Source organism: Oryzias latipes, chromosome 7 (genome assembly GCF_002234675.1).
Source record: "Oryzias latipes chromosome 7, ASM223467v1".
NCBI classification, from domain to species: Eukaryota; Metazoa; Chordata; class Actinopteri; order Beloniformes; family Adrianichthyidae; genus Oryzias; species Oryzias latipes.
This window is the reverse complement of record NC_019865.2, coordinates 12,215,144-12,231,759: the sequence shown is the minus strand read 5'-3', so window position 1 is coordinate 12,231,759 and position 16,616 is coordinate 12,215,144. Positions and strand designations below refer to the sequence as shown.

Here is a 16,616-nt window from a genome sequence, read left to right as displayed (position 1 = left end):
TATATCAGTTTATCTTTTAGATGGTGGTCAGAGTCGTGGGCCTGCTTTAAATTCATTCGCTGGGGAAAAAAACAGACCGTACTCTGGAGGGCCGTGGTGCTAATTTCTTTCTATGCAAGGATGACTTGGGTGTCAAAAAAGTTGACATTCTTTAGTGTCTTTCTTTTTTTATTTATAATTAATTTCTGTTATAATATTTGCTTTTAAATGGTTTATTTGAACAATCTTTTTATTGTAACTTACAGATAATTGCAAAAAAACAACAACTTTTCTAGCCATTTTTCGTCGTTGTTGTTGCAAAGATAAAGGCTATTCTTTACAAATATGGTTTGAATCTTCATGACCAGTAGCTTACCATCACCAAGTATGATTGAGGATTGAATGACTATTGGATATACATTGTAACCGCTTTGAGTGTCTGGAAAAGCACAGAAAAATCCAGTCCAATCATTATTATTATTATAAGACAGTGATGAATCCCAAATGATGGACACGTGCCTAGTTTAAGTAGGTATAATTATAGCCTCAGTGTCTCAGGTTGGAAAGATGCAAATAAAAAATATATGAAATATACATGGTCCTATTATATAAAATATAATAGGACCATGCTAAAACCTGCTGTGGATTTGATGCTAGACAACTGCTGGGCTTTATAGGGAGAGAAAGACTGCCCCCTTCTGATCAGAATGAGAAATGCTACAATAAGTTTTGTCAATCAGGAAAAATGTGAAGTTTTTACTAGATAAATGTATGACATCAGTGATTGCTGAAGGTTTCAGCTGCATATCACTTTTAAATGAATAACAAACAAAAATATGTTTTTATGTACTGATTTTCATTTTATCAGCTGGAGTTTATGTGCTAAACTGAAATATATATTTGTTGTAAATTCAATCTCTAGATGGTAAATAAGTTTTGAACTGGTGTGGATCACAGGGTGAGTAAAAAAAGATCATTCCAGGGGGGTACAGATTGCAGCCTCTGCGACCAAAACAGAACAAAATTGACCGGAAATAATAGAGGAAAAGGAAGTCTGTGGCAGAACAGGGAGGGGCAGTGAAACCATGTGTGTGCTTTGGATGTTTATCTTACTATGTTTTCAAAATTCCAGTACAATCAAGTTGCTTTACCAGACGATGGCACTACAGCACATATGTTGATTTTTGTGTTTTTGTTTATGCAAATCCAAACTTCTGAATTTTCTTTTATAACTAAACTCTGCAAACAGTTTTTAAACTTGGAGTAACAGGTGGAGAACATCTTGTTTCATAATAGCAGCCAGACTTTTCTCTTTATGGTCAAAGTTATTTTATTCCAATGAAAATTCCTTACTGAGACAGTCACTCATCACTGCAAGAGGCTGTCCAGCTTTTTCCCAGACACCCCAATACCTAGCAGAAGTCAGCTGTAGAGCAAAAGAGGCTTGGGACACGCTGGACTAAGTTTAGCCAGCTTAGTGACTGACTGCAAAGACAGACATGTGCTCTGCTAATATTACACTGGCAGCCGTCTCTGCAAGACTGGGCTTATGAGCACATTATTGGGACCCTGTGAGCAAAAGGATTTCCATTTATGTGGCTTCGGACACATTCCATGTATTATGTCTCTGAAAGCATCTGAAGGCCTCCAACAATCATGTGAATCGAAGGAAGCAGGAAGGAAGCTGAGCTGAACTCAGTCATGCAAAACCAGGAGATTTAGGGTGATATGGTTTAGGAGGGATTTCAAAAAGAAAAAAAAATGGAGGCATGTGAGGTTCTTGCTTTTCTGGAGCTTGATAAAAAAAAAAGAAAGTTGGTTTGTGGTGCAGAAATGACGGTTATGTGATTTCTTCAGAGCAGAGTCAAATGGTTGAGTTTAAAATTTATTTGGCTAAACTCAAGTGGGTGCTAAAGTGGCCTTTTTTTGTTTCATTTTTCCCCAACCCTGAACTATTGCTAGTTAAACTACTAAGGAAGTTCACATGTTGTTGTAATATCACGGACTCACTCCTAAAAATGTTATTTTAAATATTGTATTTCTTATACTTAAAAAATGGAAAAAAGCTACTACTTAAAATCAACACAAATCCTTTTTTATTAATAATTAAACTCTTCTAAAATATACTTAAAAAATGAAATAAAATAATAATGAATTACTCGTTTTACTCCAACAGTAGATCATAACTTTGTGAATTTTTGCCTTGTTACGGCTAATGTTCACATTTTACCATGAATTTTAGTTGTGTGTTGGTTGTTGGACATCTCTGAAGATGACTTTTCATTCCTTTTTTCTATGATTTAAATGGATTAGAAATACATTTTATCATCACCAGAAGTGGGCTCTGTTACCACTCAAGCTTGAAGAGACTTCACTTGAAGTCCCATCCTGATCATCTTTTGATCTATTTTCATAATGTTTCCCGCGGTCCTTCAAATATAATTATGGAACATTATGCCATTTTTAGCCAAAGTTAAAACAAAACTTGTGTCGTTTTCTAGGTCATAGTATCTACTCAGCGGCAGAAGTTTAATAGAAATTAGCCTCTGAGTTGTCGGGGGTCTGTTGACGTGGAACAACCCCGCCCCTCTTCCCCTACCCATTGCTGGGAGCTCATAGCAGGGATCTTATGGCTCGCTTCGCGTCACAAATAAGCTCTTTTTCAAATGGCCTTTTTTCATCTGCTCCTGATTCACAACAATTTAAACAAAGGAATAAACAGAAATGCAATTTTGAGCATAATTTTCTATATCTATGTCCTTCATCAGAAAAATGATATAAGAACATGTTAAATACACCAAAAGGTGTTAGCTGACCTTTGCACAAATAGTTTGCTTGATTGAATGAAATATTTCACACTAGTTGGTTTGAAGGCATAGATGTGCGTGTGTGAACATTATTTGTATTGTGTACATGTGAACATGTGAACATTTTTGGAGCCAACAGGTATATTTATAACATTTGAGTGTGTGTGTTGACAGCCCCCCCCCCCCCCCCCCCCCTTATAGACTTGTATTACATCTGAACCTCACTGTTATGATAAAACATCCAGCAACTTGTTGCTTTATGCTGCTTCATGCCCCCCCCCCCCCCCCTTCTATAATCACCCTCCTATCCCCCCTTCTGTAACAGCCCTCTCTCTTCTTCTCTCCTTTCCTTTTCAGTCCGGTCCAACACAAAAGATTTTCAAATATGACTAAAATAAATAAAGTTTGGCCTCAATTACAAAAGGGGTTTATTCAGACACACCTCTAAGTTTTCAGAAGATTCATAACCCCTTTTGTTAAAATAAAATATATCCAACACAAGAGGCCTTCAGCTCTCATCTGTTTGCCCAGCTGTTCGACAGGACAAGTTAAAAAAATAAAATAAAAAAGAAAATGCTTTAAACAATCAAATACTATTTGAAATGCATAAAACAATCACAATTATACATCAAAAAAGTTAGATAAAATAGATTAATTGAAATACCTGTTCTGCAAACCACATTTTATTTTCAGGCTTAATTTGTAAAATAAACATTTAATTAAGTGGCTAAACTACTTACTGTAAAGAGGAACATTAGAAAGTGAATTGTCCTCATTACCCCCAAATTTTCTTCAAGTAGAAAATGTAAGGTGTCAAAATGTTTATGTTTTCGAATTAAATTAAAGTTCTGGTTTATAGGATCGTATTCAGGAGCAGAAAGACTCAAAAATGAATGCAAGGTGCCTTCACTATAAGAGGTGTACCTTTTTAATAAGGAAAAAAGTGACTTTTTTTCATTCTAAATTTTTAAAATCACAGTTTAATGTGATTTAGTTTGGCTTCAGGACAGAAAGGCAAGAATACATCGGCGCAGTGACCTGTAGAACGCAGAGGCCTGAGAGACTCAAACAATGAGAGCAAGTTTATACACAAGGCTGTGCAATTTAAGAGTCCTTGTTTTGTTTTTACTCAGTTGTTATTTATGTTCTTTTTTCAACTGTTTTCCAGACTTTGCTTTTCATGAATTATTATAAACTAAATTTCCCTGAAGTCCTGTGGAAAAAATTCTCCTCCACGTTTGTGCTGAGTCCTTGGATGAGTATTGATAAGGAGAAATGAAACGGGGGCAACTTTATAGTCTGTATGTTTCCTCTTTGTTTTAATGAGAGTAACCCGCACCCATTCTTGTCTGTCAGGAATTGAGTACTTTAAAAAGACGTGCAGCTGTTTTGCCACGTCAGAGTCAAAATTTTAAGATTAATTGAGTTTATGTGGGCAGTCTTCTTAAATTAAAAGAAAACATTTGTGACACGCAGACACAGAGAAAGCCACACAAGCTCTCAGTCATGCAATTTTTCATTTTTTATGGCAAATTAATCTGAAACTATCAGAATTTTATTTTCGGATGATTGAGTTTTCAGCAGTAAAGACAGCTGAGGTTGATGTTTGATAATTTGGTGACACCCTCTCTCCCCATGGACTGTGTGTTCATGCCTTATTTGGGGCTGACTCCTGCTCCTCAGGAGTTCACACACTCCATGCCTGAGACTTGGGCAAAGATGAAGAGAGTGTTTAGGGTACAGTTCCAAGAAAGTTCAAGGCGGAAGATAAAGAACGGCTGAGTCTCTGTGAGACTTGGAAGAAAGTCAGGTTATGGAGGCAGAGAGTAAGAAAAGAAAGAAGACGAAGATTGATGGGAAGAGGTGAGGTTTTTGGGGAGGGGTGGTGATTCTATATAGCCAATGAAGAACAAGAAGGGAGGATTTTAGGGAGAGTGGTGCACTTGGTCGCCACACTCAATGTCAGCACTCTGAGAAGACAGAGGGTCGCCAGCTGCAGAAATAAATACTTCCTCACTGCCTTTTTTTTTTATGGTGCGACGTAAGAGGAGTGCTGACTCCAAGGAAATTCGTTTCCAGGGGAAGCTTCTAGCGATAGCACAAAGTGGAGGATGCTCACCTGCCTATGCTGACTGAAAGAGGCAAGTGCTAAGGGCTCCTGTGCACGTCCACAGATCCAGACAGGCACAAGCCCTCCTCTTCCCAGATTGATTTTTCCTGTGGTTGCCGTTTCCTGTGTGTCAGGAGAGAACAGCCCGCCTCATATTGTGGAAGGAGAGTCAAAGTTGAAAGGCTAGAAACAGCAAAAAGGAGTTTTCTTTGACTGTCGGGGAGGATGAAGGCTCTACAGAAGAATCAGGGCCGCACTGACCAGATGTTGGGAGCCATGGCTGATGTGCTTACATCTGTGGCCATGCCCAGTCAACAGTGGGTGAGTTGTAGCTCTGTTGTGGATCATTCTCTGCATGTACTTTCTGTTTGTACAAAACTATAATACCACAAACTCAAAGTGGAATCAACACATATGGAGATATTTTTCAGGCTCGCAGAGCATAACATTCATCGTATCTCTCGTCTGCATCATTTCACACTACGTTTTTGTTTTGCATCGCTTTGTACTCTGCTATTCCTAAGGAATTTTGAATGTTTTTTTTTCTAGAGCAGGAAGTTGGGTGGTGCTGATTAAACCATCTGACCCAAAACAAAGTCTTGCAGGTCTAATGCATTGGTTCTGTATTGCAAAATCTGCTCTTTTTCGCCTTTTACCTTTATTTTTTTTCTACCTTTCAAACTCTGGCACCACTAAAATAAACGATGGAAAAAAAACATCATGGGCCATCTGGTTTTGTAAATTGCTTCAAAAGAACAAGGCTTTGAAATGCTTTTCTTTGGAGTTTTTGATTAGTGCACTTTAAACGTATCTGTCCAAAATAGAGATGCAAATTAGATTAAATCAATTTTGAGATAAACTTGCTGCTTTAACATTTGTTCATCATTCTTGTTCAGTGTGTAATGTTGAAAAAAGATGCAGGAAACTGGAGGGAAAAAAAACAGCCAGTGGTATAGAATTTAGTGGTCCTTTGATCACAAAGTGTTTTGTACCTTATGATTACTTCCTCCTTGAAAATATGGCTCCAATGCTCACAATGGTGTGTCTGTGTGTAGCTGTCCGAGGAGGGGGAGGCAGACCTCCCATCAAGCAAAGAGGAAAAGGGGTCTGTGCAAGACCAGTGGGACCAAGAAGGCCTGGAGTGGGAGCAACTAGCCAAAGACACTCCAGAGGGAAGCGAAAAAACAGGTAATACCAGAAAGAGTGGCTCTGATTGGGACAGTTTGTGACCTTAAAGCTGTCCAAACATCCACTCTTACCCAACCAGTTAGAGCTGAGAGATGCAGCAGCACACAAATGCCTTTATTTGTCAGAAAACTTTCAACCATTCGTGTTGTAAAACCTAAATCAGCATTTTTTGGTCACAACCCGCAGACTGCTGCGCATTGAATCAAGAGTTGGGAGGGTCAGACTTTTCTGCAGCCTGAGCATCTAGACTCTGATTTCCGCTTGTTTTTGCATGTTAGGCGTGTGAAGATCAAAACAGGGCTGAGTCCCATCTGCCAAATCTGATTGTGACCATTTAGCGATAATAACTTCAGGGAAAGTATTAAATTGGAGGCACCTTGGTGTTTGTCGTTTACTTTTGGCTCTACTCCACCCTCTTTATCCCCTATTAGCACTGATGGTAGTAAATAACGTTTGCTGCAAACCAGCATTCATAAGTGTCTGGGTAAGAGAAAGAGTTCTTGTGTGCACACTCATACACAAGCAATATTTTCCAGATGGGGCAAGAAAAGCTGGCTCAGCGGCACCCCTTTCTGCCCTATCTCTGAACTTATTCTCGTTTTTCTGGTGAAGACTTGCGTGTGTTGCCATATTCCTTGAGAGGAATGGAACAAAAGACGCTTTGTGGCGTCTGAGTTTGGGTTAAGGCGACTGCGTGTGTGCAGGAGTGCGCATATGGGAGGTTCAGTGATGTGCACCATGTGGTTTTCCCACTAACTGTTGTTCAGAACAGAACATGGCGTACAGAAGAAGCTTGACTGAGGCTAGGGGAAGCTGTCAGTGACCCTGGTCTGTTATGGTCTCTGACTCAAATCAGGTGTGCTGTTAAAGTTAATTTAGCCTAAAATTATCATTTTGGACGCAGTTTAAAGCATGGAAAATCAGTATGTGAATGAAGAAATAAATCAACAACTATCTAAAACAATTAGAAAAATTAGAAAAAACTCGCCTGGTAAAGAGATTTAGCCAACTGAAATGAATTTCAATCGTGCACACTGACACCGTAAGCCTAATTTGTGCATTTCCCAATTTCCTCTAATCAGAAATTATGTGGAAAATCAAAGAGACTCATCAAACCGGAAAAAAATTGTGTTTTTCCTGGACCAGATTAGGTGCAGCAATGCATTAATAATAAATCAATGAATAAGCAATAAGCTTCTTTGTATAGTACTGCTGTGTAGAGCCTATTTTGGAGGAAATGAAAAAGCTTTAATAGAACTGAACTGATTAAACTTAATTCCAGTCAATTTTTTTGAACGTCTTTAATCTGGAAATGAGGGAATTCAAATTAAAATGATGGGTCATTTGGATTCAAAGCTCATTGATGTATATTTATGGTTATTTTTGTACAACCTTTTGTTTAGCGCCTTGTTTTATTATCACAAATATTAACCTTTTGTATTGCTGAAACTAATAGGTTTTCCAAATGTTTCGATAGCTTTGGACAAAAGTTGTTATTTGGTTTATTTACAGTTGGTGCTAACGTTGCAGAAACAGTAATAAGAGCTTAGGGCTTATCTGGATTTAAAAAAAAGAGGCAAAAATAAATTCATGTCTGTGACATACAGTAATGTAGGATAATGCTAAGTTTAATTATTTGTTGTTTTTTTTATCTTCAACCAAGAAAACGAAGCTTCAAATATATAAATAAAAGCCATGTGAGGGGGCAGAGGATTTACTTCTGCTCTGTCAGAGAGACAGTGTACTTAGAAACATCTGTTTTGTGTTAGAAACAAGATGCTTCCGTGGCTTTCTTGGAATCACCGTGCTGAGCCAGCTTCCATTCACTTCTCATTTTTTCCCTAAAATTTCTTACTCGAAGCATTTGTTGTTCATCTTTCCATCTTCTTATCAGGAAATCTCACTTGCTTCTCTTTCTTTTGCCTTTGTGTTTTCCTCGGTGGGGTGTGTAAGTCTCAAATGAGTCCCCAAACAACACACACTAACTGCTGTATTTTGGGGGTTTTAGAGTTCTGGAATAAAGTTCTTGTAAATCTCAACTTCCATTTGAGCTGGTCATAAATTCTTCTTCAAATACCTTCTGTTTATTTTGTCTTCATCTTTTAGCTCTTTTTTTGTCTCTCATTACTGCGATTAATTTTCTTCTTTTCAATAGAAGGTGGTGCTTAAAACTCGGATCATTTAATTCATGTTTCCCTCATAACGCTGCTATTTTCTCTAGACAAAAACCAAGCCATTTATGCAAACTAGACCATAAACATATTAATCATTCTTAAGAAGTTTTCTCTATGTTTTCTATTTAAAAAAGGCTCATAATACAACTATTTACCTATTTAGGTAACAGAACATCAGATGCATTAAAAAAAGTTTTGTCTATATTGAGCTTGTGTGAGACTGGAAGTGCTTGTCCTCCAAGGAGAAGTGGAGATCCCAAAGACCCAGGGACTCATCTGTGTGCGTATGACCTTAAATGGACAAAGATCACCCTGAAGCTGCCTCCTTCTGTGTTGCAAGACTAAAAGATTAGATAGAATTCACTTCACACAGGTGCATGGCCAACTATTTGCAGATATTTACATTACAAAAATGGTTTCCCAAGAATCTTCTAAATTTGTAAATATATGTCTGTGGTTGCTATTTGAGTAAAGGTTACAGATCACAGATTTTCTAAAATGGAATTTTTATGATTGTTGGGGGTGGGTGGGGTAACTGATCAGATAGAAAAAAAACACCCGATAGTTGTTGATTGACCACTTTCTGTACTTTTTTGAATAACTTTACTCGTCTTAACCTGTCCCTAATTTCAACTACAATCACTCAGCATCAAATCAGACAGATTTCATTTGTGACTAAATCATACGTATTAAATGCTTTGTTCAGAAAGGCCTCACTTTCCATAAACCTTACTTTTTTCAGACTACAGTTGTACTAAATCCCTGTCTCACAGACTGTATAGCATTTCTGTCTTCTTTGTTAGAAATCCAAAAAGATTTGTCTGTTTTAAATGAGAAATGAGAATTTCTGAGGACACTGGAAGTGGGATTACATAACACTCTGCTTTATCTGGGGAGGCAGCCACTCCCCCTTATTAGTTATGCTAAATAGATAATATATTTTTTTTATTCAGTGCACTGCCTGTGAATAATATACAATTTCAGTCGACATGTTGGTTTGTTCAAACAACGTAGGGATGCTTTTGCTTATAAGAAGTCAAGATTATCGGCTCACCCTAAACAAAAATGTTGTATTTTTCTTATCTTTTATTTAGAATTGCAAACCTCCTTTTCCTGATCGCATGAATAAAACACATTTTATTCTTCATCTGACTTTTGACCTATGGATTAAATCATTTTAAGAGACTTTCACTATTTGATATGACCTAGTTATGACCTAACTCAATCCATTACTGTATATTTAAAAAAAAATTGTTAGGCATTTTGGGGTCAATCAAAATGCAACAGCATTGAAAAAATCCAATAACACTGCTCACAGATCCAGCTCCCTTTTGGTGAATAAACCAGAGTTGTTCCTCCCTCTGCCATGTTTTTGCTGCCTCTCCGGGGAAACATCAGGTTCTTTAGCTTCCAGACACTCAGCAGCTCGTTCCTACATTTATGTTTGTTGTTCCCGATGACAAAGTGTTCAGTGGGGTTTAAGTGCTTTTTCTGAGAATGTGAAATCAGGAAGAATATATGCAACATGAGAGGTGAGAGTGAACTGGAGAAGCAAAGACAGTTAAAGCGATCAGGTGAAACTCAGCCTTTGTAAAGTCACAAAGGAACTCCAGAGTCAGGTGGCAACTCACATAGAACATGTATCAACTGCTACTAGATGTCTCCTTCTGGTTATCCTGTAATATTTCTGTAACAAAGACAGATGTTTAGCCACTTTAAATAATTAAAGAGCATAAGTCCTTCTTGGGCAGTTTTTTCCTGGTAGTGTGCATATGAGAGATGAGAGTGCTGTATCTTGGAAAAACCTGCAAATCCCTTTTTATTTGCAGAGAAAGTTACAGAAGGTCAGTGCAGGACAGCCAAGCCTACATCATAAAAATACACAACCAATTTTTAGCACAAAGTTAGATTAAAAAGAAAATTTAAGAAATTTAAGAGATAACAACCTACCTCTTTTTATTATGCAGACTTAAGTTGTACACAACTTTAGCATGTGGTAAAGTTTAAGATCTTGTTACAGTGTTGCTTAAACTGTTTAATGTTTGTAACGCATGAAATGTTAAAGTTTAAAACAATATTTAAACCCTGAAGACAGTCAGCAGTTATCCCAAAGAGTTATGCAAGAGCCGGCTACGGCTCCTGGTTTGGTCTAAAAGGGAAATGAAGGGGGGTGCTGTGGGTCAAAAAGAGGAAATACAAAAAAAATCCTTAAAGTTTGTTTTAATTAAAAAGTGGTGGTTTTATATTAGAAAAACATGTTATCATAAAAGTGCATGTTTATGCACTTTTAAATTCCCACACCAATCATCTTTTGATCAATTTTTAAAGCGTTCCTAGTTAGTTAGGATTACGCAGTTTTTAGCCCAAAAAAAAAACCTGTTTTCTAGAACATAGTTTCTGCAGAGTGGCAGAATTGTTTTGGAAATTCCCCTCTGAGTTGTGGGCGGTACTGTTGGTGCAGAGTAAGTCCGTCACCATTTCCCATCATCCATCTGTTGACACTCTCTCCCACTAGCTTTCAGCCCCAACCTAACCGATGCAACAAAAATGGTGAGCAATATTGGAGCAATCTAGCCATGTCGTTTTGAGCCAGATGACTGCTTGTATGAGGAAAATGAAGACGAACATGGATCCATTTGTCTGCAAGTGGATGCATTGGAATGGAGCAGAGCAGGAAGCTTGCCATAGCTTCTACGTCACACCGTTTTTTTCCAATGGAATAATTTTGTTTGGGCCTGATTCACAATGATTTGAATAAAGAAATACTCAGAAATGTAATTTTAGGCTTAACTTCCCATAAATATGTCCTTCATCATGAGAAAAATTCTCAGGGAGCTTGTGGCTAGTAGCTTCTACATCACAAAGACAAGCTTTTTTACAACAGAATTGTTTCATCTGCTCCTGGTTCACCACAATTTGAATGAAGAAACACTCATGCTATGGAGGTTAGTGCATGCATTTTTTTATGTCTGCGTTTCAGTATTAAGTGGCCCACGGACCGGTACCGGTTTTACGGCCCGGGGGGTTGGGGACCACTGGTTAAGACTATCAAACCAAAAGTGGAGCTGTCTGCAAAGCTGAGTTGAACTGAAAAGTCGATCCATGACTTTTTCTCTTTGCTGGGACCTGATCCAAAAAAAGAAAAAGAAAAAACTCCACCATATGATGGCTTGTTCAAAATGTCAGAATGGCACTTGGGCTTTTTGGCGCTCAGCTTAGGGTAAAAGGGAAGGGAGAAATAAGCAGAGAGGGAGAGGAACTATGAAGGAAAAGAAGGCAAAAGAGACAGGGAGGTAAGAAAATGAAATGTAAGGGAGGATATTTTGGCAGGATTTCAGCTGGCTGTTGGGGTGAGGAAAGGCTAATGTCAATGGGGGGTTGGGGAACACAATGTGAATAAGGAAGGCTTATGTTTTACTGCACCTTTTTTAGCTCACAAGCTCTTTTCTTGCTTACGATTGCATACATAAGAGAGAAGTTAATCTCAACTGCTTGTATGGCATTTCTATGTGTTTTAAGTCAAAAGAAGTTAAGAAAATAATATTTATCTTTATAAAAAGGCTAAAAATGATCCTAAAAATCTCATGGACCTCATATCCAGTTATTTATTAACGGTAATCTCCACATAAGCCTGTCCATTTTTAATGTACATGTGTAGATTTCTTCAGTCATACTGATCTGCACAAGCCTACGTCTGCAGATGAATCATCTTCGGTGTGCGTGTGTGTTTGTGTGTGTGTGTGGGAGAGGGAAGGAATGAAGGACTGAAGGAGGGAGATAAAAGAAGAGAGACGAATGTGTGTTAATGCAAGCCTCACCTCACATCCCCCACTCTACACTGCAAGCCAGAGAAGGAACATTTTTGCCATTTTTCTCCTAACATTCATAGCTCTGCACGTCTGCAGGGCTAATTTCTCTGTTCATTTATCGAACAGCTTCATTCCTTATTGGAACAGTGATTCAGGGTGAGTTTCAGGGATGCTGCAAAAAGGCAGCTAGTCATGAAAACCCTATAGTCAATATTAAGACTTGATGGTGTAAAAAAATGATTTAAATAGTTGAAATTAATAAAAATATATATGAGTAATAAACAGGAGTGACAAAAGATATCACTCCTGCCCAGAGGTGTGCTGTAGGACCACCATATTTATCCAGTTAGACTGTAAAATGATTATAGTGAGATGCTTAAAATGATAGAACTGACATAAACATGTTTTTCTGCAGATTCAGTTTCATTAAATGTGAGGATCACTGTGTACGTTTGAGTTTTCTTTGAAATGCCCCATATGAAATAAAGAACAAAGCTATTGTCATTTTTTTAAAGGCCAACTCCAATGAAAATTGTGTTTTTGGTGTTTGAATGAGAAAGGGTGTCCAAACTTTTGGTCTGTACTGTATATGAACACAATTAGATTCAAACTAAATTTCTGAGTATTTCTTTATTCAAATTGTTTTGAATCTGGGGCCGACAAAAATATACTGTTGGGAAAAGTCTGTAGCAGTGACATAGAAGCTACAGTCGGCGGGCTACAAGCTCCCTGCTCTGCTCCATTCTGATATATCTACCACCTTCTCATTCAAATGAATGAGAAAGTGTGTCCAAACTTTTGGTCTGTACTGTAGATCCATGTACATCTGCAGAAACTATGTCCTAGAAAACGACACAGGTTTTTTGATAACAGTATAATCAAAATGAAAAAACCACTGGGTACGCTACAATATATCAAAAGATGATCAGAGAGGGACATTATTGTTTCTTTCACTACTTTGGCTAAAATATTATATAATTAAAGAGTGAGAAAAGTTGGAGAATGGTTTGTTTACTGTTACAAACTTGTTGTGTTGTATTTTCTCTCTAAAAGCTTCATTCTATTATAGTGCTGCATTTCTCATGAGCTGATACACACATACACAGTTAAAAACAAGCAAATGTGCATATATTTTAGGAGAAAACTCCTAAACCTCATTGTCTTAAGAAGAATACATGAAAAGTGTCTCCCACATTCTTCTCTTCATGAATTTTGAATTCAGCTCAAGGCTTAGGCTTGTTTCTTAGTGACAGCAAAGGCAGTATTCACTAAATCTATAATGCTCTGCACTGTGAGGTTTGCCTTAGTGTTTTTGTTTTTCCTTGTTTGCCTTAAAACACTTTGCTCTCGTCATTTCTGCCGTTTCCAACTCTCTTTGCATCATTTGGCAGCCATGTCGTTCTCAGACAAAATGGAGACAACAGTGCTGTTCAATATTCCTGCGGTGGTTTGTCCCTTCAATTACATCTACTTAAAGCATCCATTATGAGCAAAGAAAGGAAGGCTGAAGTTAAAAGGAAAGACAAGAGGAGGATGCTTTTTGCTATGAGGAAGCGTTTTAAATGTGTTGAAACAACTAAAGTTCAGCAGCGAAGCTTTTCCTGAGCAGGACTTGTAAAACCTGGAGGGAATTTGCTTTTTTTGTTTGTTTGTAAAAGAATTAAAGCCCAGAGTCAGCATGCACTGCAAGTGTGCTTCTGCCTCTGCTCTGATTGTGACGCTATTTGGATAGGCAGGCAGGCTCCTGCGCTTGTAATGTGCCCTGAAGATGACAGAGACACCCTGACACAAAACTGCCACCACCCTGTCCCTGTGGAGAGATGAATGCTGCATGGACAATCCTGTCAACCACAGAAACTCCCCACAGCTTGCTTGTGTGTGCACAGTAATTCAGTTCCTGCAGAAAATGATCCATCTCTTGTTTCTACTGATGCCCCCAAAGAGCAACCCTAAGTGGGTGAAGTGATGTGTTTGAAGCAGCAATCAGGTAATGATTTATGAGCATCCGGATTGTAGCCTTTGAAGGGAGCACTGACTTGCTGCATACTAGAAAGTGAAAGGGATAGAGTTATGAGCTTAGAGGCTTTAGGGAGTTCTAAATTGTTGATTGCTGCTCAGAAAATAAGTGCAGAGGTTCAGTTTACCTAAAGTCACTCAGTTTTTAACTCGGCCTGATTGGATACTTTATACATAAAAAGTAAACAGACTCGTCTAAAAAAAAACAACAATAATGTAAATATTGATTGACTGCAGGGTGTTTTTGCCGTTAAAGTTTGCATGGAGATATGGTTTTCGTATGCATTCTTGATGTTATCAGTCACACTGCACCATTTTCAAATGTGGAGCAATTCAAATGAAATTCTTCACACGTATGACACCAGAAATCAAGGTCTTTTTACGATCAATCAAGCAATGTTTTCTTTAGCAATTTCATGCAGATTGTGGCTCAAAGCGCTATTCAGAGCTACACAACCACACACCACACTTCAGTAGATAATACAGACACTGGAAAATGACATCTAAAGTTAAAACCAAAAAATGGCCAAGAAAATAAAAGCAGTTTTTCACACCAAATTCGATTTCCAATTTTAAATGATTTTTTTTCTTCCTTCCTTTACTTTCTCTACCAAGAATTACAGAATATATTTAACAAAAACTATTTTATTTTAACATCTCTTCTGGTAGTTGGTGTATTTTATGTTGCTTCTAACGGCACAACAAAAGTCCATTCAAAATTAATAATTAATGAACCAAAAAAATCTTTTAATGGACATAACTCCTATTTCTCCGTTTTAAAATAATTGGCGTGACTACACTTCTGCTTGAAACCTTTACCTTTCTTTATGTTCCACTAAAATGACGCTTTATTTCTCAGCTACAAACCCCTGGCATAGTCCTAGCTTTCCCTGTTGAAGTTTTGTTGGAAGCACTGCAGGATGTGGGTGGATGTATTTAAAGTAAAGACAGTGTGTTTAAAACTGTCCACTTTTGCAATGTTCCATTTTAGTGTCTTAAAAAAATGGTCAATTCTGCTTTTATGCTCCCCCTCACCACACGTTTTAAAGCTAAATCCTATTTGCTGCCTTGTTCATTATACTGATCTCAGAGTATGGGGGTGACTATAGTTTTGTAAAAGAAACAATACTTTTGTCAAGGAGGCCTATCATCTCTCACAAAGAAGTATATTGACAGATTTGCACTTCTTCAGCTTCTTGCAAACTTCTTGGTTAGACAGTAGTGGTGATGCACATGAACTCTATCTTGGTTTGCTTAAAAGTTAAGGGGTTAACGTGAAAGCTAATTGTATAAAAATATTTGTGGTCAGTTTCCAATTTAGAATCAAAACACTGTTAGTCGATCTACCTTCAGAACTACATTACTGCTTTTGTACAATTACAGGTGTGAAGCCCGTTCAGACAACTGGGTTGTGAGATTGGGCTACTGACATTGGACTAATTAAATTGAATGAAATAGTGTACAAATTATAAAAATCAGAAACTGAAGCCTAAATCGTTAATTAAAGAATTTGTTGACATGTTGAAGTTTCACTTTAAAGTCCCGCTCCAATCAACTTTTCATTTATTTTAAAAGTTGTCCCAGTGGTCTTTTATTTATAATTATGCCATTTTTAGTTAAAATAAAAAATCCTGTGTTGCTTTCTAGGACATAGTTTCTGCAGAGCGGCAGGAGTTCATTAAAATTTCACCTCTGAATTTTGGGTGGGACTGTTGATGCGGATAAGCCTGTCTCCATTTCCCATCATCTCTTTGCTTACGCTCTATCCCACTGACTTACAGCCCCTCACACCAGCAACCTAATATTAGTGGTGCAACAAAAATGGCTAGCACTATTTGAGCTATCCAGCTGTGCAGTTTTGAGAGAGATGCCACCACGGACGAGGAAAATGAAGACGCACATGGATCTATTAGTCTACAAGCGGATGCATTGGAATGGAGCAGAGCAGGAAGCTTGCCATAGCTTCTACGTCACACCGTTTTTTTCCAATGGAATAATTTTGTTTGCGCTTGATTCACAATGATTTGAATAAAGAAATACTCAGAAATGTAATTTTAGGCTTAACTTCCCATACATATGTCCTTCATCATGAGAAAAATTCTAAAAGAAATTGTTGAAAACACCAAAAACACAATTTTCACTGGAGTGGGTCTTTAAATTCAAGTTTAAACTTTTGTTTACAGGCATTAACCCCTACTTTATTGCTCTTTTTTGGTTCGACTGCCCCACTGTGTGCTGCAGTGAATCATGAGACTGCTTGGCTACTGTTGCATACAGCAATGAACACACACACACACACCCACACACACAACCACGCCAGCAGCATCAACATTGTGAAATATGAGACAGCCTCTTTGCTCCATGGAAACACAAGGGAAACTTATTGGGCCAGTCCCAGACAGGAAAGCTCACAGTGATCCACGAATCCATGAGACAGACTTTTTAAACTGTTTAAAAACACATTCAGACAGTGCAACACTTAACCAGGAAATGCATGACACATTCAGCATAACTTGGGTTGTGCTCTGCAAAT

General features: G+C 37.9%; 1 protein-coding gene across 2 annotated transcripts in view; it reads left to right on the top strand.

Moving 5' to 3' along the window:
* The first annotated feature begins 4,200 nt into the window (after positions 1 to 4,200).
* Positions 4,201 to 16,616, top strand: part of LOC101171490 (rho guanine nucleotide exchange factor 25-like) — a 51,976-nt gene continuing 39,560 nt past the window's right edge. The window contains exons 1-2 of one of the 2 annotated variants that reach the window (XM_011477085.3): positions 4,201 to 5,217; positions 5,952 to 6,084. In XM_011477085.3, coding sequence (XP_011475387.2) covers positions 5,122 to 5,217; positions 5,952 to 6,084 — 229 coding nt within the window. In that variant the 5' untranslated portion in view covers positions 4,201 to 5,121. The remainder of the gene's footprint in view (positions 5,218 to 5,951; positions 6,085 to 16,616) is intronic. The other variant, XM_023956594.1, reaches the window with a different exon arrangement.